Source organism: Neovison vison, chromosome 1, assembly GCF_020171115.1.
Source record: "Neovison vison isolate M4711 chromosome 1, ASM_NN_V1, whole genome shotgun sequence".
NCBI lineage: Eukaryota > Metazoa > Chordata > Mammalia > Carnivora > Mustelidae > Neogale > Neogale vison.
The window spans coordinates 205,072,972-205,095,386 of NC_058091.1; the positions used below are offsets into that span (position 1 = coordinate 205,072,972).

Here is a 22,415-nt window from a genome sequence, read left to right on the forward strand (position 1 = left end):
CAAGCACATTCTTCTGTAAAATTTTCAGGAATGCTTCTGCCTTAGGACCTTAAGTGGTCTGTCTGCCCCCAAATCTCCTCCCTTCTCCCCCCGACCCCTTTACCTGATAGGCCTACTCCCTCATACCTTTAAAGCCTTCTCTCAAAAGTCACCTTTTCAGTGAGGCGTACTCTAAACACCCTACTTGAAAGCTGACAATTTCCCAGGTCCTTTGCCCACTTCTGGTTACTCCACGTAAATTGTTCCTGTCGGCGTCCATGTAACCACACCTTCCTTCTCTTTTGGACATCCCTGCCTGTCGCTTCTCCTTTAAATTTTGTCGGGAAGGGGCGGAGCTAGGGCCTAGCCTCACGGAAAGGGGGCGTACACCCGTAGGCTCCACCCACATGCCGGCTGGGCGGACCCACGGGTTGTTCTCCTCGTAGTCCGCTCCGGAAACGCGACTGCGGACGGAAATATCACATGATCTTAACGTCAACGCGTCGGCGCCGGCCGAAAGCACGCCCTCGGTTTCCGTGGGCTCGCGTTTATGCCTTAGGTGCCTTTTCCCCCTCACTGTGTTGTGGCGTGTGGGGTGTTTTTTCCCAGACTCCCGGGGCCTGCTTTGGGCTTTCGCGATGTACCACAACAGTAGCCAGAAGCGGCACTGGACTTTCGCCAGTGAGGAGCAGCTGGCGCGACTGCGGGCGGACGCCAACCGCAAATTCAAATGCAAAGCGGTGGCCAACGGGAAGGTGAGGAGTCTGGCGGCTTCTAAATTCTTGAGCAGCTGCTGCCCACCCCATTCTCTATCCTGCCTTCCCTGGGTCTTCCACACTCCTTCATCTCCGCTGCCCGTGCCTCTGCGGAGTGCGGGGCGTGTTATTTAAGAAACAGGCGAGTACTTTGCCAGGTGTTGTGGATACTGAGATCGACAGCGTCATTGACGTAGTCAAAGGGCAGAGGAGTAATCAGTAACATGGCGAAGAAAAGACTTGATATCGTAGTGCGGGACTAGAGCTTTTTATTAGTTAAGAGCATACGTTAGGGGAAGGCTTTTCCCGGGAGTTGATGGAGAGGGGGAGAGAGGACGTTCCCGGCTGACAGAGCCACAGGTGCAAAGTGGGAGGTCGGAATTTGCAGAGTTGAGGGCGGCTCGGTCGAATGGTCCGGATTGTGTGGCAGAAGCTCAAGTAGAGGAGCTTGAAAGGCTGGAGAAGCTATAGACCAGGAGCTTGTAAGCGGAAGTAAGGAATTTGAGCTTATGATGAAGAGATGGGGAATCTTTGAAAGATTTTAAGTGGGAATTGGCCTTTCAGATGCTGTTTTAGAAAGAGATCTCAGGAAGCCTGGTGGTGTATGGATTGGAGGGGGCAGGAGACCGTCATTACCTATTGACTGAACATGGTTTAGACTTTGGTTCTGCCAGCCAAGTCCTTTCTGTTATAGCTCGGACGCAAACAAAAACAAAAACAAAGAATCACTTTTTTAAAAAAAAAAAAATTATTTACTTGACAGAGAGAGAGAGGGGGAACACAGCAGGGGGAGTGGGAGAGAGGGAGAGGCAGGCTTTCCGCTGAGCATGGAGCCTGATGTGAGACTTGATCACAGGACCCTGGGATCATGACCTGAGGCAAAGGCAGACATTTAACAACTGAGCCACCCAGAAGCTCCGCCCCCTCCCCGCCCCCCGCCGTTTTACTCTTCTTTCACAAGTTCCACCATCCATTGTAGTACAAGCTTCCCTCTAGCAAGGATTCCATGTTTCAGACCTGTTGGTACTGAGCTACTTTTTACATTTAACTCATGTCTGTTTCATACCCCCTGATTCTTGTGCTGCAGGAAGTAGTAAGGACTGTACTGTGTACCAGGCAGTATTCTAAGCATTTAGTAAGTGCTAGCTCATTTAATCTTCACAACTATCCCATGAGGTAGATGCTGTTAATGTCCTTGCTTTACAGCTGAGGAAATTGAGGTATAGAGTGGTTGAATAACTTTTCAGGACTACATTGCTGGTAAGCGGCAGACCCAGGATTTTGAACCCATTTCTGTTCTGAATCATAATCCCGTGCTGTCTCTATAAAATAGGTTTGTATTAGTATTACTTTCCTTGGCCTAACATTAAAAATAATAGCATAAATTGGGTGGTTTAAAACATCAGAAATTTATTGTTTCACAGTTCTGGAGACTGGAAGTCTAGCATAAAGTTGTTGTCAGAATATTCTGCAGTTTTTAGGGGAGAATCTTTTCCTCTTTCAGCTTCTGGTAACCCTAGGTATTCCTTTGCTTCTTCCTCTTTACATAGTGTTCTCTCTGTGTTTTTATCTTCCCATGTTCTTGTTATAAGGATACCAGTCATATTGGATTAGGAGCCCATTGTACTCCAGTGTGACCTCATCTTAACTAATTACATTTGTAGAAACTCTCATTTCCAGATAAGGTCATACTCTGAGGTACTGGGGGTCAGGACTTCAGTATACTTTTTTTTTTTTTTTTTTGGTAGTCATAATTAATCCAATAATAACACTGCCTAAGGGGCGCCTGGGTGGCTCAGTTGATTAAGCACCTGCCGTCGGCCCGGGTCATGATCCTGGAGTCCCGGATCAGGTACTGTGTCAGGCTCCCTGCTCAGCAGGCAGTCTGCTTCTCCCTCTGACCTTCTCCCTCTCATGCTCACTCTCTCTCTCAATTAAATAAACAAAATCTTAAAAAAAAAAAAAACTGCCTAGTAGATATTTGTTGTAAAATTGTTGTAATATTAATCATCTAATGTATTCTGTGGAGAGTTTATAAAGACAAATGGGAATATTTTAAGTGTCATAATCATCCTTGAGACACTTGTCGATTTTTACCTCAACCTGTGTGACTTAGTGACTGAGAAAGGGATGTTGAAAGCTTTCCAATCAATGACAGTATGTATCTTATTTTTGATTTATAACTGACATCAAACAAGTGAGTGTGCACACCCTCTGTCATGATTCTTTTTACCCTAATGAAGCAAATGTCCAGCTGACAGTCTAAGAAATTATGAAATGATGGCATAGTTTTAGTTTAGCAAATATTTCACTAAAACTATTTTGTGTAATAATTAGCAGCTCTATAAAGAGGAAATGATATATGGCATATTTCCCTTTGGTTGGAGATACAAACTAAACTTAACCTGGACAGAGAAAAGTATTTTAAGAGCATTTCATTGAACTTTTGTTGTAACTTTTGGTCTAAAGGTTCTTCCAAATGATCCAGTCTTTCTTGAGCCTCATGAAGAAATGGTGCTTTGCAAATACTATGAGAAGAGATTATTAGAATTCTGTTCGGTGTTTAAGCCAGCAATGCCAAGGTCTGTTGTGGTAAGTTACGATAGTAATAAAGTATAATGTCCTTTAGCTGACCTCTGAAATCTGAACTCTTCTAAACTTGTAACTCAGTTCTCTGCCCACTTTAGGCAAATTTATGTGTTCACGTTTTTGTCACTTTATGTATTTTTTTGATAAATTCCTTAACTTAGGAATTCCTGTATCATTTCTTACAAAGTATTTTCATTCTCATTTCATTGTCAAAAGAATTTTGAGGTCTGCTAGACAGGTCATAACATCCTCATTTTACAGAGAAAATACTACTTTCTCTCTAGGTTCCCAACTAATGACCAATAGAACTGGGAGAAGAACATAAACTAGTGTCTTTTCAAATCTGACAAACACGTTTGAAATAAGTCATTCAATCATCTTTTGCAGTCAGATGCCCCAGCTAAAACTCATGCCATAGAAGTTTTTAAACCTTGATTAGGAGATAAACCTGGAGATTTATCTTTGGGTAAAAAATTGTCTTGTGTTTGTTTCAGATGTATGGTTCTGAGGACTTCATTTGTGTGGGTGTGGTTACTGTGTTGTGGCAGTGTTGAGGAGAAACAGGTAGTTAGAGTTTTATGGCTATAGGGACTTAATGCACTGTCCTTGAAATTGTTCTTTTAGTGTGTATTCTTATTTATTGAATATAGACTGAGGTTGAAAAGCTGAAAGATAAAAGAGGAGGATTATAAAACATTGTTTCATAATTATCTTACAGGTTTGCTGTGAATATCAAATATGAAGGTCTGTCTTAAGTGAAAGTCTATCTTAACTTTTAAAGTTGTATGGAGTGAATAACTTATGACTCAATAGAGAATAACACCTCAGGAAATAATCTCCATTTTTAAAGTTGAAAAAAATAGAGGTATATTGAAAATACCAAGTTCAGGGGTGTCTGGGTGGCTCAGTGGTTTAAAGCCTCTGCCTTCAGCTCAGGTCATGATCCCAGGTTCCTGGGATCGAGCCCCTTGTTGGGCTCTCTGCTCAGCAGGAAGCCTGCTTCCCCCTCTCTCTCTGCCTGCCTCTCTGCCTACTTGTGATCTCTCTCTGTCAAATAAATAAATAAAATCTTAAAAAAAAAAACCAAGTTCAAAAATACAGTGTTTTTTTTGTTTTGTTTTGTTTGTTTTTTGTTTTTTTTGTTTTTATTTTTTGTTTTTTTTTTTTTTTTTAGTTTACCTGACCTTCATCTGAGAGATGAAAAATTTATAAAGAATTTTAGATGGACTTAACTAGTTGTTTCTAGATTTGGTTCCATGTTTTTCTGATAGAAGAACTATAACATAATAGTAATTTATTACTGAGTTTTTTCAGAGGAAGAAACTGAATTCTTGCATGAACTTCTTTGTGGAATTTGTCTTTGTATAACATGCTTATTTAAAACTGATGAAGTTTTTTTGTTGTTTTGTTTCACAAAGAATGACAAAGCTAAATTTTTAAAATATTTAAAAGGAAACTTTTTCTAACTTAAAATAGATAAACATCTGTTCATTGGTTCTAGCCAAATGACATGATGGTTAAAAGTACAGGCAGGTCTTAGTTGAATCCATCCCTGTTCCGTATTATATGTGTGACCCCAAACAAGACAGTTAACCTTACTGATGGTCAGTTTCCTTCTCTGTGAAGTGGAGACAGCCATACCTCACCAAGCTGTTGTAAGGATAAAGCACGATGATAGCTTGATGCTTGACACATGGGATTCAGTCAGTAAAATGGTAGGTGCTGTTTCTATTGTTTAGTTTGGCAACCTGATCATAGTTCTATTGCACAGATCCAAAGTGGATTTAGAGAGAAGGCTTACTGCCCAACTGTGTTAATTCTGTCAATTTTTTCCACCAGATTGACTGGTTAAGCTGTGAATATTTGTCTGTTTCTCGATTTTTTTTCTAATCTAAGCTGGTGTTTGTTACTCTGAAGTCTGAAACAAACACACGCACAAACTTTTTAAAAGTCATTCAGTGACCATAGGAAAGGTAACCAGGGTGAGTGAGGAAGGACAACAAAGGGTCTTTTGGCTATAACATTTCCATGGTAATTCATCACAATTTATTTTATTAAAAAAGAAGTAGTTTTGGTATTTTGTATGGGTAACTTTTTCAAAGAAATCTTTGCATGAGTTAGTTTAAAAAATGTTTTGAATAAAATTTAACATGTATGTGTGACTAGATTCTGATAACGTATTATTTTTAATCTTAGGGTACAGCTTGTATGTATTTCAAGCGTTTCTATCTTAATAACTCAGTAATGGAATATCACCCCCGGATAATAATGTGAGTATAATTCTAACTTACTGATTTTCATTTAAGAAAACCTTTATTTGTGTGGATTAAATGATTTCTTAATAAGGGGTAAATAGAGTTGCATTCTGTTTTGAACTTATACTATCCTTATACTCCTTATACATCTATAGTACTACCCTCCCTGTAATACTGATGGCAGCTGAACTTCAACTTGTCCATATTCAAATTCTGTTTTTCTCAAACTAAATTCCCTAATACCTCTTTCTCTTAGTGGTACCTTTCTTCTCTTTGTTGCTCCAAGAATCATTCGTGGTACCTCCTCTCTTTCTGTATCAATCGGTTTACAATTTTTGTAGCTCCAGATTCATTTCAATTGAACAAAGGTCCATTGGAAATAAATATGAAGCTAGTATGAGACTCCTCAAAGAGCTTGCTCTCAATCACATTGTCCCTGTTTATTTTCTCCCTTTTTCATTTTCTTTTCTACCAGTCTAGGTCAGGTCCTTGTTACTTCCAATCTTGATTTTTGTGATAATTTTATTACTAGATGCTCACTCTGAAATTTATGGTAGTAGCTGTGAGAGTTCATAGGTTGCCGAGGTAATAATCTCTAATGAAATGCCTTCAGAGATTTTACTGATGGCCTTCCACAGTCTTCCTTTAACCTACCTGTCTTCCCTGGCTTCCCCTGCTTTCTTCCATCTGTGTATACCGTTGTGTTCTTCCACCTACATTTCATGATTCAAAGTACTCTTATTCTGCATTTATTTTTCCAGATGTTTATGTTGAACTATATGAAACTGCCATTAAGTCAATAGTGGTTGAATGCTGTTGACAAGGTTATACAGTTCATCCTATTACAGTCTTCTAATGGATAAAAGCTTGAACAGAAAACTCTTTTTTTTTTTTTATAAATTTCCTGCAATGTCGGGCATAGTCACTTGTTAATATTAGTCATTTTTAGAACTTATTTTTATTAATAAAATATTCAGATACTTCTTAAAGTATTTAGAGATCCCATTCCCATCCCTTTATTTTTTTTCTTCTAGGCTCACTTGTGCATTTTTGGCCTGCAAAGTAGATGAATTCAATGTATCTAGTCCACAGTTCGTTGGAAATCTGCGGGAGAGTCCTCTTGGACAAGAAAAGGCACTTGAACAGATTTTGGAATATGAACTACTACTTATACAGCAACTTAATTTCCACCTTATTGTCCACAATCCATATAGACCGTTTGAGGGCTTTCTCATTGATTTAAAGGTAATCTTGTTGATAGAAAAAATTAACTATTAGAATATATACCTTTGCTAATTCTTTAACCAGAAAAATCAAAATTTTATTATTACTTGTAATCATCCTAGTTGTTACAACATAAGCTCATCTGAAATGTGAGTTCAGCTTGGACCTCTGGTACTATAGTTCTCAAATTTCAGTGCCACCTGGAAGGTTTGTTAACTCAGATTGTTGGGCTGCAGTTCCAGAGCTAATCATTTAGTAGATCTGCAGATACTTGTCTAAGAACTCTAATGAGGATCACTGCCAGTTTGGAGTAATGCTTTTGAAGACTTAAGTTTATTCTTCTAACTCTGAAGTATACTTCCATGGGTCTCATTTAAAGAACCACATAAATTTTAACTAGAATATTGCAAAGTGATTAACATTTTTAGTGCATTGCAAACTTGAATCAATAGGGAGGTATCAAAAATATAAGGAAATAAGCATTGACAAAAGCAACTCAGGTTGTTTTGTTTGGACCCTGAAAGGGGACTTGGATAGTGTGACTGAAGTCAAAGTGGAAGTCACAAACTGGTTCATTCACGTCAGTTGAGCGGCCAGATTTGGGTATGTACCATATGCCAAAACATTGTGCTTAAGGATTTAGAACATCTTCAACTTTCATAGGTCTTACAGTCTAATGGGAATGATAATCATATATCCAGTGTGCTAAGTGCCATAGGAGGAAGGGATACTTTAGAACAGGATGGCAGATTGAGAGGAAAAAGATAGCTGTGAGAAAGGGTCATTTAGAGTGAAAATCAGAGCAAGAGGAGGAATTCGGTAGTTAGAAGAACATCCCAATTAGAGAGACTTCTTTGGTCAAAGGTCCAGATTGAAGAAACTGTGGTGCACTAAAGAACCTAAATGGAGCTTAGAGATAGAGGAGGAAGACTGCCACGGAGTGCTGCCTGAGTGGAAGGTAGAGTCCTGGACTGTGGAGGTGATATTAAGGATTTTGAATAGAGCAACAGGACCAGCATAAGGCTTAAGTCTGGGCAGCATTGTAGTTTGCAGTTAAAAAAAAATCCTGTTGGCAAGTTCTTGCATCAGTCTGCAGCAGCTATTTATTGCACGTATGTATGTGTCAGGCATAATATGGAGAATGGATTAGAATCTATGAACGGAAACAGTAAGATGCTGTTAAGAGTAGTCCAGGCACAAATGGATAAAGAAGATATGGTCCATATATACATATAAAGAAGATACGGTCCATACATGGATGGGACTGGAAGAGATTATGCTGAGTGAAATAAGTCAAGCAGAGAGAGTCAAGTATCATATGGTTTCACTTACTTGTGTAGCATAAGGAATAACTCAGGACATTGGGTGAAGGAGGGAAGTAGTTGGGGGAAATCAGTGGGAGACGAACCATGAGGGACTATAGACTCTGAGAAACAAACTGAAGGTTTCAGAGGGGAGGGGTGGGGGGTGGTGAGCCTGGCAGTGGGTATTTAAGGAGGGCACATATCGCAGGGAGTACTGGGTGTGGTGCGTAAACAATAAATCTTGGAACACTGAAAAAATAAAAAAATAGTAGTCCAGGCAAAAGATGGTGGTTGGTTTGACTTATAGTGGCTGTGAGTACAGAGAGAGCTTCCTGGACTTAAGAGATACTAGTCAGAATCACTAGAGTCTGAGGATTGATTTCATAAAGAGCTTGAAAACAGAGGAAGAACCCCCAGGTTTCTGGCCTAAGCATATAGGTAATGGTGGTTCGTTCACTCCCTGATACAGAAAACACTGGCATAGCACAGATTTGTTGATAGTGGAGGGTTCAGGGTTGATGAATCTGATTTGAGACATAATTTCCAATTCCTGCAAGCATCAAGGGTGTCACGAGGTGGGAGAAGATGGCAAAGCTATAGGTATAGATTTGGGTGTTGTTGCTCCCAGAAAATTTAAAGTGGACTGCCCAATGGACCATTTAAAGGGTAGAGAAGGGTACCTGGGTGGCTCAGTCAGGTAAGCTCTTGGTTTCGGATCAGGTGATGATTTCAGCGTCATGAGATCAAGCTGCACTGTCCTCAGCGAGCATGGAGTCTGCTCAAGATTCTCTCCCTCCACCTCTGCCTCACCCCTGTTCTCACACTCACGCCAAAAAATAAATTATTTTCAATAAGTAAATGGTAGTTAAGAGAAATATAAGAAGCTATTAAGGAGATTGAAGAATATCCAGAGAGGTAGGACTTTCTGGAAAAGTGAAGTAGAGTACTTTTACGAGTATGCGTCACTCTCTAATCCTGTCCAGAATTCAGGCAAAATAGAAGCAAAAGGATAATGTTTGCTGGATTTAGTGCCACAAGGGTCATCTGTGATTTTTGTGAAATTAGTCTCCATTGAATGTGGAGGAAGGAAGCTGATTGGAGCCAGTTGGGGAATAGATAGCAGGTGAGAAAACAAGTATTTATAACCTGGATTAAACAGCTTGATTTTTGAAGTGGAAAAAGATGATTGATTGAGAAGATAGTGGATCTCCTAGAAATAGATGAGAGATGGTTTTCGTGTTTTGTGGAAGAAACTGATGTGGAGAGCTAGTAATGAGAGAAAGCTTAAAGGAAGAAGTGAAGAAAAATAAGTAGCTCAAGTTTGTCTCTGGAGTAAGGTGGAAGGGACTGGCATGGGATTCAAAGCAAAGTATAATTGGCCTTGAGAGAATAATAGCTCTTTGAACAGAGGGATAGAGGTAAGCATGGGTTGAGGACCGTATTATGCCTGGGGATTGGTGCTGACAGGAAATGGGAATGTCTTTCTTTGTTAAAGGCAGAAGAGTGATGGAGTTTCTGAAAATTACGAGACATTGAGACAGGTGGAAAATGTTGAACACAGTGACACGTGGGAGAACTAATTTTCTATGGAATATTATCATAGTTAGGCAGTGTTGAGAGCCCTCCTAAAGTCCGTGAACTTGAATTTATAGTAATAATACTAGACCCCTTGGTGGTATTGTTTTCTGTTGCAGCACCCAGAAATGTGGATATAGTTACAAAGCAGAAAATCACTTGAATTCAGCCGTTGTTCAAGTTTTGTCTGAAATATGTTGGCAGCATAATGGGTCAGGGAATTCTGGAGGGAAGTGAGGATCAGCGGACGCTGGTGAGAGGGAGCAAGTAGACAGATAAAGGGATAAAGGACCAAAGGATCTGAGGAGGAACTTGGGGAATAGCTGTGAAGTAACTGAGCAAATATATTAGGGGAAAGGAGTACTGTGGTCATAGTGGAATGTCTGAATTTCTCATAGCAGAGGTCAGGCATTTCTGGATAATAAGACACGGGTGTAACTGTACAGTTGACTCGGTATTCTGTTGAGTGTAGAAGAGATTTTTTTAGTGCCTTGGGACTTGAATGTGGATATCTGAAATACATCTAAGGGTTTAGGATTTAGAGTTCAGTGTAGGAAGAGTTTTCAGAGAATATGGGCTCATCTGTATTTCTTGAGCATATTCTAAAAATAATTCTGTAATCAAAACAAACCAGCCCCATCTCCATTTACTTCCCAAAAGTAAATTTTAAGTAGCAGAAATTTCAAATGTGGATGAGGTGGTGCCTTGATTCCTAAATGGCTGAATTCCAGCTGACTCCAAGGTGGATTGCCTGGGAAGCCTTTACCTTGGGATGTGCCTTTCTTAGGTCAGCTTCAAACCTCTCTTCCCCTTCCTTCTCAGGTTGAAAAGGACAAAGAGAGGGATTAACGTAAATTAGAACAGTGCCAAGTCCTATACTGGGAGCTTCAGATAAATTATCTTAAAGCATATATTTCTTATTATGAGTTGTGATTAGAAAAGTTTAGGGGAGCCTGGGTGGCTCAGTGGGTTAAGACTCTGCCTTCAGCTCAGGTCATGATCTCAGGGTCCCGGGATCAAGCCCTGCATTGGGCTCTCTGCTCAGCAGGGAGCCTGCTTCCCACCCCCTCCATGCCTGCCTCTCTGCCTGCTTGTGATCTCTGTCTGCCAAATAAATACATAAAATCTTAAAAAAAAAAAGTTTGAAAGTCACTAAGGAAAAACAGATCCTTCAAACATGCAGAGTTTAATGATTACACTTTTGATACATTCTCATGAAAAAAAAAACAATCTTAGATGGAAAGGTTAAGCTGAGATTTTTTTTTTTTTTTTTTTTTTTTAAAGATTTATTTATTAGTTGGGGCACCTGGGTGGCACAGTCGTTGAGCATCTACCTTCAGCTCAGGGATGATCCAGGATTCTGGGATCAAGCCCCGCATTGGGCTCTCTGCTCCGTGGGGAGCCTGCTCCCCCCTCTCTCTCTCTCTCTGCCTGCCTTTCTGCCTACTTGTGATCTGTGTCTGTCAGTAGATTAAAAAAAATCTTAAAGAAAAAAATTTATCTGTTAGAACATACATGAGCAGAGTCAGAGGGAAATAATCTCAGGCATACTTCCTGCTGAGTAAGCACTGGGCTCCACAGGGGATTCAGTCCCAGGACCCTGAGATCGTGACCTGAGCCGAAATCAATAGTAGGTGTTTAACCAGTGCAGACAGCCAGGCACCCATGGGGTGTTACTTTTGTAAACAAAAGAATCCTGTATTAAGCATTTTCTTGTTAATATAAATATTTTTGAACTATTATTATTGCATTAACTCTCAGAAGTGATTTCATTTGCAAACTTTCTTTCTAGACTCGCTATCCCATGATGGAGAATCCAGAGATGCTGAGGAAAACAGCTGATGACTTTCTTAATAGAATTGCATTGACGGATGCTTACCTTTTATACACACCTTCCCAGATTGCCCTGACTGCCATTTTATCTAGTGCCTCTCGAGCAGGAATTACTATGGAAAGGTATTAATCTGTGTTTTAGCTTTGATCAGACTCAGTTTATCCCTTTCTGGAGAGTGAATTTTTAAGTGCTATTCAGTTTGTGACTTAGTCCTTTATATGTACTGTGTTTCAGAGGGTTGGCGAGGGCAACAGAAGAAATGAAATGACCTTTTATATATTTTTTAAGATTTTTTTAAATTTTTATTTGTTTTTTAAGATTTATTGATTTGAGAAAGAGAGCAAGAGTGCACAAGTAGGGGGAAAGGGGCATAGGGAAAGGGAGAGCCAATGTGGGGCTTGATTCCAGGACCCTGCAATCATGAGGTGAGCCAAAGGCAGATGCTTAAGGGACTGAGCCACCCAGGTGCCCTGTCACCTTTTTAAAGAAATCTTTAAAAATTGAGTGTCTTTGAGCTGAGAGGATCCGTTTTATGACCAATGTAGAAGTAAATCAAGTGATCCTGCAAAGACTGATAGAGCTGTCTGTAAAGAGTGAACAGAGAAGTTTTGTGAACTTTAAGCAACACGTGCTTGGCAAATATGTCTGCCTGATTTATTGTCCTTCTCCTGCTGTGGAGCCTCTGTGGCATGTGGCATTCAGTAAAGATCTGTAGAATGAGTAATGCTTCAGGGGATGTCCATATGAATTGCACCTGAGCTGTAGACACCTACAGCTGATACATAAATGCACAGTGAGAACCGGGCTTTGTACAAGCCCTTTACCTGAATTAACCTTACTTGACTCTCTGCAGTATCTTGTGCACAGATTAATTAAACACTGTTTTCATACTGGTTTGTAACTGAAACACAGGCTAGTAGCAAGTTAGATTTTGTAAATTTTTATAATTTCTTTGTGACCTTTGAAGTTCTGCCTGATCTTAGTCCTAGAAAAATCTGAGAAAGGTAAGATTTTCTAAACTTATACTGTTCTCCATGTTTGTAATCCCCTCATCCAAAATTTCAAAATCCATGGATAATGGTGGTAGCAAACATGAACAGATGTGATTTAGTCTTTATTCAGCTTAATGGGAGAATTTATGTTTCCTTACAGAAATACGAATGTACTGGTAACAGGCTACATCCCCTGACATCACTGCATTTTTGCACATTTCTTGGTACTTTCCCTAGGTTCCCTTTCCAAAACTTGAACAGTTTATGAATTTAAAAACAAATGCAAGATAAGGGATTGTGGGCTTGTTTTTGATTCATGGTATGCCTCTTCTCCACAAACACAGCTCACCAAATGTACATAAATATATACTTTTAATCCCTAAGTGATGTATACCTCCATTTATTTGACTAAACAAAACTTTTATCAAGTGCCTTCTCTGTACCATGCACTGTACTGTTAGAATGAACAAAGCTATTAGTCCTTGTTCTCGTTAGGAAAGACAGCAGATTATTGATATCTGTGGAGTTTAGATGTGAAGCTTCCATTCTCTAAGAGAAGAAAGCCTCTTTTCTACAAGTCAGATAGCCAGATGTCTGAATAGAAGCATCATATCCGATGCCGTGTGTATGCAGATTCTCCAGTGGTGAGATTCTTACGGAGAGGGATGAAGCTTATGTCATCTTGGAGGTGTCGTTACCATCTCAGATAGCTGAAACTGAAACTGTGGTAACTTGGGCTCATGACAAATTAAATACACTTTTGAATTTCCCAGGGACTGTGAAGAGTTGGGCATTTCTTTTCCTTTTGAGGAAGTATTTGTAAATCATTCTTAACTTCTGATTTACTTTGTAAACTCCAGGGACACACTGAAATTGCCTTTACATTTATTGCTGATTTCAGAAAGGGAAAGCCCTTGTGCTATTATATTCTGGGTGACGCTTTAGATTAATACTCACAGGATGTTCTTTTGTTAGTTCTGAGTTGTCTTCTCTTTTACTGGATTTCGATTTATTTTTCATCTCCTAGCTTGACTTCTTAAATATTCCTGCTTGCTTATGGATTTTTTTAATCAAAATATTAAAATTCTAATTCAGTATTGAGATTGAGTTGCTAACTTACAAGTTCATTGAGGCAGAGTCTAGTCGGATAACTCTTAGAACTAAATGTTTTGCTCTTATGTTTAAGAAATGAAAAAGAAAGAGTAAAAAGAAACAAAAGAAAATGCCTTAAGTGTGAGGGCTTGGGAGAAAAAAGAAAGGAAAAGACTAATAGTTATTTTGAATTACTGATAACCACAAATGTATATTATTAAGGGAGTTGATTCTTATATCTAAAATTAATTCTCATCATAGATGATGAAGTTGTTAACATCAAATTTAGCTATCAAAACTTATGCAGGATCATTTAAATAATCTGGATAGTTTAAAAGAAGGCAACAAAATTTCCTAAAAAATTGTCTGCTTTAACTGTATTTCACCATTTACTCATTTTGCCATTTTTCAGAGAAATTAATAATTTCTTTCTACTTGTGTTTGAAAGATTACTTATGCCTTCACAGTCTGTTCACTTGGGCTTTTATCAATTAAGTATCAAGTTCAGAGTAGCTAAATATTTAAATATAGAAATTATTTTCATGCTGCTATCATTGGTTGCCAGAAAGTTGATAATGAGGCTTTATATCCATTTATGGAAAAGTATTAACACTTTGATTTATAGATGTAATAGATTTGCAAAACATGAGGATATTTTTTTTTTTTCAAAAGATTTATTTATTTGACAGAGACAACCAGAGAGGGAACACAAGCAGAGGGAGAAGCAGGCTCCCCGCTGAGCAGGGAGACTGGTGCAGGAGTCTGTCCCAAGACTCTGGGATCATGACCCGAGCCAAAGGGAGATGCTTAATGACTGAGCCAACCAGGCACCCCAAAGCATGAGGATATTCTTAACTGGTTTGAATACCTGTTAGTCCCAAGAAGAGCACTTATAGTTAACTTGCTATTAAGGGAAGAGAGAATCCTTACTAGTACCATGTTCCAGCTCTGCTACTTCCTAGCTTTATGACTTTGGGCAGGGGACAAGATCATGACTTGTCTGTGCCTGTGACTCATATTGCTCAAATTGCTCAATTACTCAAATTATTCAGATTGTAAAATGAAGTTAGATTCGTAGAGTTTATATATTAAACATTTAACAGTAGTAACAGTCAATACTCGATATGTTGTATTCATAACCATTTTCCCTCTGAAAGTTTATATATTACAAAATTTAGGCAAAATAATTTGGATATTAAACATCTTTTAAACTAAGTTGTATTAAATCCTTAAGACTATAATAGTTAGAGTATATAGTTTTGTGGAGTTTGAAGTATGGTTATTTAATACTTTTAATGTAAATTAATTTTTAATTTGTGAAACGAACGTGGGGGAAACTAATTTATGATGTCATGTTTCTCAAGATGCGGTATGTATTCAGTAGATTAAAATGTTTTTCCTTTTTCTACCAGTTATTTGTCAGAAAGTCTGATGCTGAAAGAGAACAGAACTGGCTTGTCACAGTTACTAGATATAATGAAAAGTAAGTAAAACAGGACACTTTATAAAATGTTCTTCTATTACGAAGCTACTTTCTAAATATCATCTTGATATTTAACTTCAGGTATCAATCATATAGATTTTTGTTTAGATTTACTTTCATTGATTTACTGGGTCATGGAGGCATTAAGGATACATTCATCGATGGAGACCAAGTAGAGTGATCATGAAAGGAAGTAGTTTGTACACATAGAGAACTTATTAGGAAAGTGAAAATAGAAGATTCAGAAAGGGTTAAGGTTTAAAACCGAGTCCTTTTGAAGTGTACACAGATATATGACAGGCACAGGAGAAGATCTAAGGGGAACCAAATTAAAGATAATACTTAAATTTGGGGTTGTTTTGTAATCAGCTTTAATTAGTTCCCATTATTTGCTAGTCATGTTGGTATTACAAAAGTCGTGGTTCTCCACTAGGTGTGATTTTTGTAGTATCTGGGACACTTTTGGCTGTCTGAACTTAGGGGGTTGGGGAGTGGCTAGTACTCGCATCTAGCTGGTAGAAGAATGTTCCTAAACATCTTATAATTCAGTGCAGCCCCTTGATAAGCTGAAGAATGACTCCCCAAAGAGTCCTAATCCCTAGAAACCATGAATGTTACCTTAGAAAGCTGTTACAGTTTGAAGATCTTGAGATGGATATCCTGGATATCCAGGTCACAGGAGTCTTTATTAAAGAAAGGCAGTGGAAGGGGCGCCTGGGTGGCTCAGTGGGTTAAAGCCTCTGCCTTCGGCTCAGGTCATGATCCCAGGGTCCTGGAATCGAACCCCACATCGGGCTCTCTGCTCAGCAGGGAGCCTGCTTCCCCCTCTCTCTCTGCCTGCCTCTCTGCCTGCTTGTGATCTCTGTCTGTCAAATAAATAAATAAAATATTAAAAAAAAAAAAAAAGGCGGTGGAAGGTTTGACAGAGAAGACAAAACACAGAGAAGGATTTAAAGATGCAAACCTTAAAAATTGGAGTTATATGGCCACAAGCAAGGGGATGCTGGGAGCCAGAAGCTGGAACAGGAAGAAATGGATTTCCACCTTGAGCCTCCAGAGGGAATGGGGCTCTGCTAACATTTTGATATTGGCCCAGTAAAACTGATTTCAGACTCCGGGGCTTCAGAACTGTGAAAGGAGAATCCATTTCTGTTGTTTCAGGACTTACTGAGCTTAGAGTAATTTTTAATAGCTGACTCAGAAAACAAATATAGCCTCTCACATTGAAGAATTTTCCAGCCCAAACTGTTGGCAGTGCCAGTGTTGAGAAACCCTGTCTTAATGGGTGAGTAGAGATTACCCACCCCTCTCCTTCCTTCATTCTTGACTGTGTATCACTGAAGGCTCATGGCTACTAAGAATTAGAGTTAAAAGTCATCTGTGTTTGTCTCCCTTGTGTTTGTGCTACTTGTCCTTGTTAACTAAATATGTAGCTGAAATACTGGGTAAGCCAATAAGCCAATAAATAGGAGATTAAAAATCGTGATCTTGGATGAGGGTAGTAAGTGTGTTTTATATGTTTTATATTTCAGAAGGTACGCTGTTTCAGGGCATGTAAATAACATTTCTTGATTCTCTGCTTGAAGTGATCTTGAGGGCTTCCTTCAATTGGGAGTGATGGATTTGTGATTTACGAATCATAAAACTGTAGGTCTTCAGTTTAACCACTAGAGGGTGCACTTCCAACGCTGTGATTCAGCCAGAGATCTTAGGATCAAGGATTTAGTAGGTAAAACGAGCCTTAAAGATAACCCCCTGTGCTCATCACACAGCTAACAGCTTTTGACTGATTTCTTCTCAGTTCCTTCGTTTTACTCCACTTGTTTTATAGCTTTTGACAGAACACTCAGCGTTATAACAATATTAAGTATCTTATTCCTAAGTTTTTGGAACAAAGATAATCAAGCCACAAGTATTAATTCAGTTGAAAACACTGCTTTGTTTACAGTCCAGCAAGCTCTGCCTGTTTGGCACATGTGGCTGGCTAATAAGCCCTGGATCTCTCACCATTCCCCTAAAAATTCCTGAGACTTAACATTCTTTGGTTTATTGCAGTTGAATAATACAAACAGACCAGGGGAGAGGACATTTTGGCAGTTGAAAGTCACTGACACAGTAGTTCACTTTTAGCCTAAGGTGGACATTTTTGTTTTCTTGGTGATGCTTTATTGTCTAGGTGCTGTATTTTTTTGAAGCAAAGGATCATTGACACATTTTTACTAAGTGTCCTCCCTTTATTTCATGTCACCTAATGGTTTCCTTTGTAAATACAGTCTTTGGGCCACCATCTGTAGCGCAGAATGTTATAAATACAGCTGGCAGAGAACAAAGGATGTTCACTGAATCATGGATTTTTAAAGCCTTAAATCTGAAAAAGTGACCATGGTGGGATTTGGAAAAAGTACTGACTAGGTTGAAGAACGTGCTTCTTTTTATGCTGTATATGATATGGGCTAAGCAGGAGACCACTGTAATTACTGCACGTATGGTATTTACTGGATTTTAATGCAGAACATTGCAAATGCTGGTAATAATCACATTTCAAGAGTTTTGTTATTGTTCCCATAGTAAGTTGGGAAAATACTCAGCTCCCTTACAGGAACAGGACTTTTTATTATCTAGTATAAATCTTTTTTGTCTCCACATAGGTATGAGAAACTTGGTAAAAAAATATGAGCCACCCAGATCTGAAGAAGTTGCTGTTCTGAAACAGAAGCTAGAGAGATGTCACTCTGCTGAGCTTGCCCTTAATGTAATTACGTAAGTAGGTGGGGGTGTTAAGGTTGGGTAGAATTGTTCTTGAGGCTAGCTCATCCTAAAAAGTCACTTAATTGGTGAATGTTTGCTTTTGTGGGGAAAAATGACTACCCATTAAGTTGGGTTGTCTTTAATCGAGTGGATATTTCTAACAAGATTAAACACCAGACAGAAGTTTGGCTTTCTCCTCATATGACTAATGTATTCTTTGGCTTGCAGGTCCTGTCTGTTATTTCTCAAGGGACCTCTAGAGTCTTTCTAGGGAATCTCCAAACCTCGTACTGTCTTTTAATATTTGGGTTCTTTGGAGGTCTGGTACCTTGTCTGAGAGAAAAAGTATACTGTTTCAGATTTACTTCTGTTAGCTACAGCAGGGAAAGTTGGCCTGTTTTCTTTCAGGGATGAACTTTAAATTGAAGACAGATTAAGTAGGAAAATGTGCTGTTGGGTATTTTCTTGGCAGCCATAAGGAACACCTATAAGGTCTCTCACTGATTTGTAGGCTGAATGTGGAAATCACAGAATTAGGGTTCTTTGTGCTTTGCAAATTGAAGGATCTACTCAAATCTCATCTTTTAGGAATTTAAGGTAGGGGTGTGGAATGGTAATGAGAAAAGTTGGTTTTTTTTTTTCTATGGAATACATTGATTCCAAAGTTCTACCTTATTAATATTTAGTGGGAGTTAACACTGCCAGCTTATAGTGAAGATGCATCTGAGATGTTTTTGATCTGTTATTGGTGAATATACTGTACTGCATAATGTCTGAGAAACCAGGACAGTATTCTGTGGCCTTCAGATCCAGGTACACGTGGCTCAAATTCTTTACAGAGTCACAGGAGACTATCCAAGGATTTATGAAACATGCAAAATGTGGGACTACTTTATTGTATCGTAGCTGTCACTGCAAGGCATGGCTCAGCATAGAACTTAAAATTGGTAGATCTCATTTGTGGGCTTCAGTGGTAACTCCGTAATGAAGAGTGGTTACAGAGAAGTAAAGAAATGTCAACTTGAATAAATCAAAGTATTGCAACTGTATTCTTTTCATATTGATTTTGAAGTCAGCTTAGACCAAAGATTGGCAAACTGGCCCAGAGGCCAAATGTGAACTACTACCTGTTTTTACAAAGACTTGTACTGGAACAGAGACATGCCCATTAGTTTGCGTACTGTCTGTGGGTCTTTTCACGCTGCAGCAGGAGTTAGGTAGTTGTGACACAAGTGAACTGTACAGCCTACAAGGTGAATTGACCATATAAAGAAATTTATCACCCTCTGGATCACACCACTGGACTACTGATTTATCCTTCTTAGCTGGGTTAACTATGAATGGTCTATAATCCAAAATTGCTAACTGCCAGAGTACCTCTTACTCCAAGTTGCTATGTGCTTTTTTTACTATATCAAGCAAATTCTGCATTTTTGTGAGTACTTGGCGGGGACTGCTTTTCGGCTATCAAAAAAGGACTTTAAAAAAAAAATGCAAGATAAAATGCAATAAATAACAAATTACTAGAATGAAATACACAAAACACAAGTTGAAATTTTATTAGATTTTAGTAAGTCATAAAATTAATCGATGGAATTAATGTAAAATTTTCTAAACAGTCTGTTTCTTTACTTCACCTTACTGCAAACTGAAAATGGTTCATGACTGTTCTGTGGACCACAGTGACAAGCATTACTTCAGGACAAAATAATTTGTTTTCCTGGTCTTTAAAATTCTTTTTCTTTTTCATGACACAAACAGTTAACTCTGTTGTCATTACTGAAGTCAGTACAGGTAAACCAAAGTTCTCTTTGACCAAAATCCAAATCCAGTTGTGACCTCAGAGGTAGTATCTAGTTGGTTTATACCTTTGCCAGTCTTTTCTCTGCATGCGTGTATGAAATAAGTGGTTTTTTCTCTATGAATGCTTTCATACATATTGTACAACTGTTGGAGTGTCAGTCTTTAACTTTTGTCAGGCTGGGTGAGAAAACAGTATCACATTGGTATTTTAATTTGTATTTCCCCTATTACTATGAGGCATTGCTGTTTTTAGTTTAACAGCCATTTGTATTTCTTTGATATTGCCTGCTTACAACCCTTGTGCAGTTTTTTGATGTTACTTCCTGATCCATAGTTCTTTATATATTTGTCTTTTCCTGTATCCTACAGCTGTTTTATTGTGTCTTTCAACTTGATGGTATCTAGGAGATGTACGTTCTGCTTTATGCTTTTACATTTGAATACCATTTCTAACCCTAAAGCTAATCTTTATTTTGCTTTGTGTTCATCTGTTAAAACGATTTAGAATTATTTATGAATGATGTGAGGTACACATGTCATAACACTAATTTTTTTTAAAAAAAGTCTGTTACCTAGCTGTTTTTTAAAAAACCATAGTTTTCCCCAATTACATATTCCTTATAAATTCATATATATGCATCGTTGTTTTTTGCCTATCTGCTCGATCACTGATCCAGTTAATTCTTGCTAATACCACACCATAAATTACTTGATCTTTCATACATAGTGTTTTGATGATAACTGGGACAGGGCCCCACACTTTATTCTTTCAGATTCTTTTGCTTTTTTTGCATAGTCTTGCACATCAGTTATACTTGACAGTTTCAATGAGAAATTTTATTAGGATTTTAGTTAGAACCGCATTGAACATAGAGATTAATTAGAAAGATAATGTCTTCCTTTCCATAATGCATCTCTTTACATCTTCCATACCTTTGTTCTTCAGTAGATATATATATATATACAGTATTTCATATAGCCTTGCTAGAATATATATATATTATTTCAGATATATGTATTATATATGTATATATAAGATTACTTATTGATGGCTGCTTAATTACAGGAAGAAGAGGAAAGGCTATGAAGATGATGATTATGTCTCTAAGAAACCCAAACATGAAGAGGTATGTTCTCCAAAGGTAAATTTTAAAAATTACTTTTATTGTATAATCTAGTCTGACCATACTGTTAAGATTTTATTTTTCCAGAATGCAAGTATTACAGAGGCGTGGGCTTTGAAGCTTTCATTTTTTTTTTTTTTTTGCATCCTTTTTTATGTATATTCTTCTTCTTACCATGGAATTTTTCTCACTTCTTTCTTACCCTGTTCTGAAGCAGTGTAATGGTTAATTGATGAAGAATCCTTCCTCTGGTTATGGAAGGCAACAGAAATAGATATAACATGCTAAATTTCTGCTCTGTTTTTGACTTCCAAGGATTCTTCTCATACCCTTTTCAGAGAACTTGTACTTTGTCAGATATATATTAATAATAAGAGGCAGAAGGTCACAGTTGTAACCTTTACTCCTGTCAGTGTAGTCTCGTGAGACCAAACCATAGTACTCTAAGATTGAACTACTACAAATTTTCCTGGCTTATTACCTTCCTATAATCACAGTAAAAGAAGATTTTCCTAAAAGGTAAGGAGCTAAATAGTGCTGTTACTCTTCAGTATAATGTTATTCTTACTACGTTTTCTTTCCTTCTTAGGAAGAATGGACTGACGATGACCTGGTAGATTCTCTCTAAACCATTTGAAATAGACTTTACAGTGCTAACTAATCAACAGAAGGATGAAGCATCTAGCATTTAACTTTGTTGAAAAAAGAAATAATGTGAAAGCATCAAATATATTAAACTTTTCTATTTGTTATTTAATTTTTTTTTCCTTTCTCTCAGGCTAGCTTTATGTGAAATAAAACCCCTGAAAAGAGCCAGAATAGCACCTGGTTTAGATAGTCTTGCCCCATCATGACTAATACCAAATCAGTCTTTTTGTAGTAGCCAAAGCTGTAATTTATTGCCTTTAGTGTTTTAAACAAAAGAAAAGAAGCAAACTTTTTTTTTTTTTTTTTTTAAGGAAAAGCACCAAAAAAGGTCACAAAAAAATTAAACCAAGTAATCACCTTTAAACCTGCTAGGGAATGTTTTTTGCCCTCTAGAAACCTTTATAAATGCCTTCTCAGATGTCATCGTAGTATACTTAGCTTTCTTATATATAACTTACCTCACCTGTCAAATGCTTCAACTGAAACTAAAAGCTAGTTACTCAGGGTAATAATAATCAGTATTTGTTGTCCTCAGTTAGTTACCTGAAAACACTACCAAGTAAGTTCTAAAGAAGAAATCAAATAAACACACAGTCTTGAGTAGTGGTCTAGATAAAAAATTAAGTTGCTGTAGGTCTGCAGATAGTCGAGAATTGTACATTCGGTGTCAAAACTAACACATACCCTCAGGTAAATCGATATAAATAGGTGTTATGGTTATTAACTTATCAAATGAAATATGTTCAAGACACTGAATTCAGATTGAAGTGAGTTGATAAAAAAAATAACTGCAGACTATGGTACTTGGTCTTGGTTATCTATTTCATTTCATGATTATGGTCAAGTTCTAAAGCTCTCTGTGTCCATTTCCCGAGGTACAAATGGGGCAAATAATGCCTACTTTTCCCCGGTCTAATGGGAATAGTGCTTGCATATACTAAGTGTTGCACATTGTAGCATTTGTCCAGGTATTTAACTGTGATCTTACTTGGTTTCTAAGTTGCAACCAA

At 38.1% G+C, this 22,415-nt stretch overlaps 1 protein-coding gene across 6 annotated transcripts in view; it reads left to right on the forward strand.

Annotated features, from left to right (window-relative positions):
* The first annotated feature begins 457 nt into the window (after window positions 1-457).
* Window positions 458-22,415, forward strand: part of CCNH (cyclin H) — a 56,195-nt gene continuing 34,237 nt past the window's right edge. For 2 of the 6 annotated variants that reach the window (XM_044265988.1, XM_044265969.1), the window contains exons 1-8: window positions 459-734; window positions 3,204-3,326; window positions 5,520-5,593; window positions 6,613-6,823; window positions 11,474-11,637; window positions 15,012-15,082; window positions 17,731-17,842; window positions 20,700-20,760. In XM_044265988.1, coding sequence (XP_044121923.1) covers window positions 618-734; window positions 3,204-3,326; window positions 5,520-5,593; window positions 6,613-6,823; window positions 11,474-11,637; window positions 15,012-15,082; window positions 17,731-17,842; window positions 20,700-20,760 — 933 coding nt within the window. In that variant the 5' untranslated portion in view covers window positions 459-617. Of the gene's footprint in view, window positions 735-855; window positions 877-3,203; window positions 3,327-5,519; window positions 5,594-6,612; window positions 6,824-11,473; window positions 11,638-15,011; window positions 15,083-17,730; window positions 17,843-20,699; window positions 20,776-21,346; window positions 21,515-22,415 lie in introns of those variants that run through there. The other 4 variants (XM_044265979.1, XM_044265995.1, XM_044266014.1 and 1 more) reach the window with 4 other exon arrangements.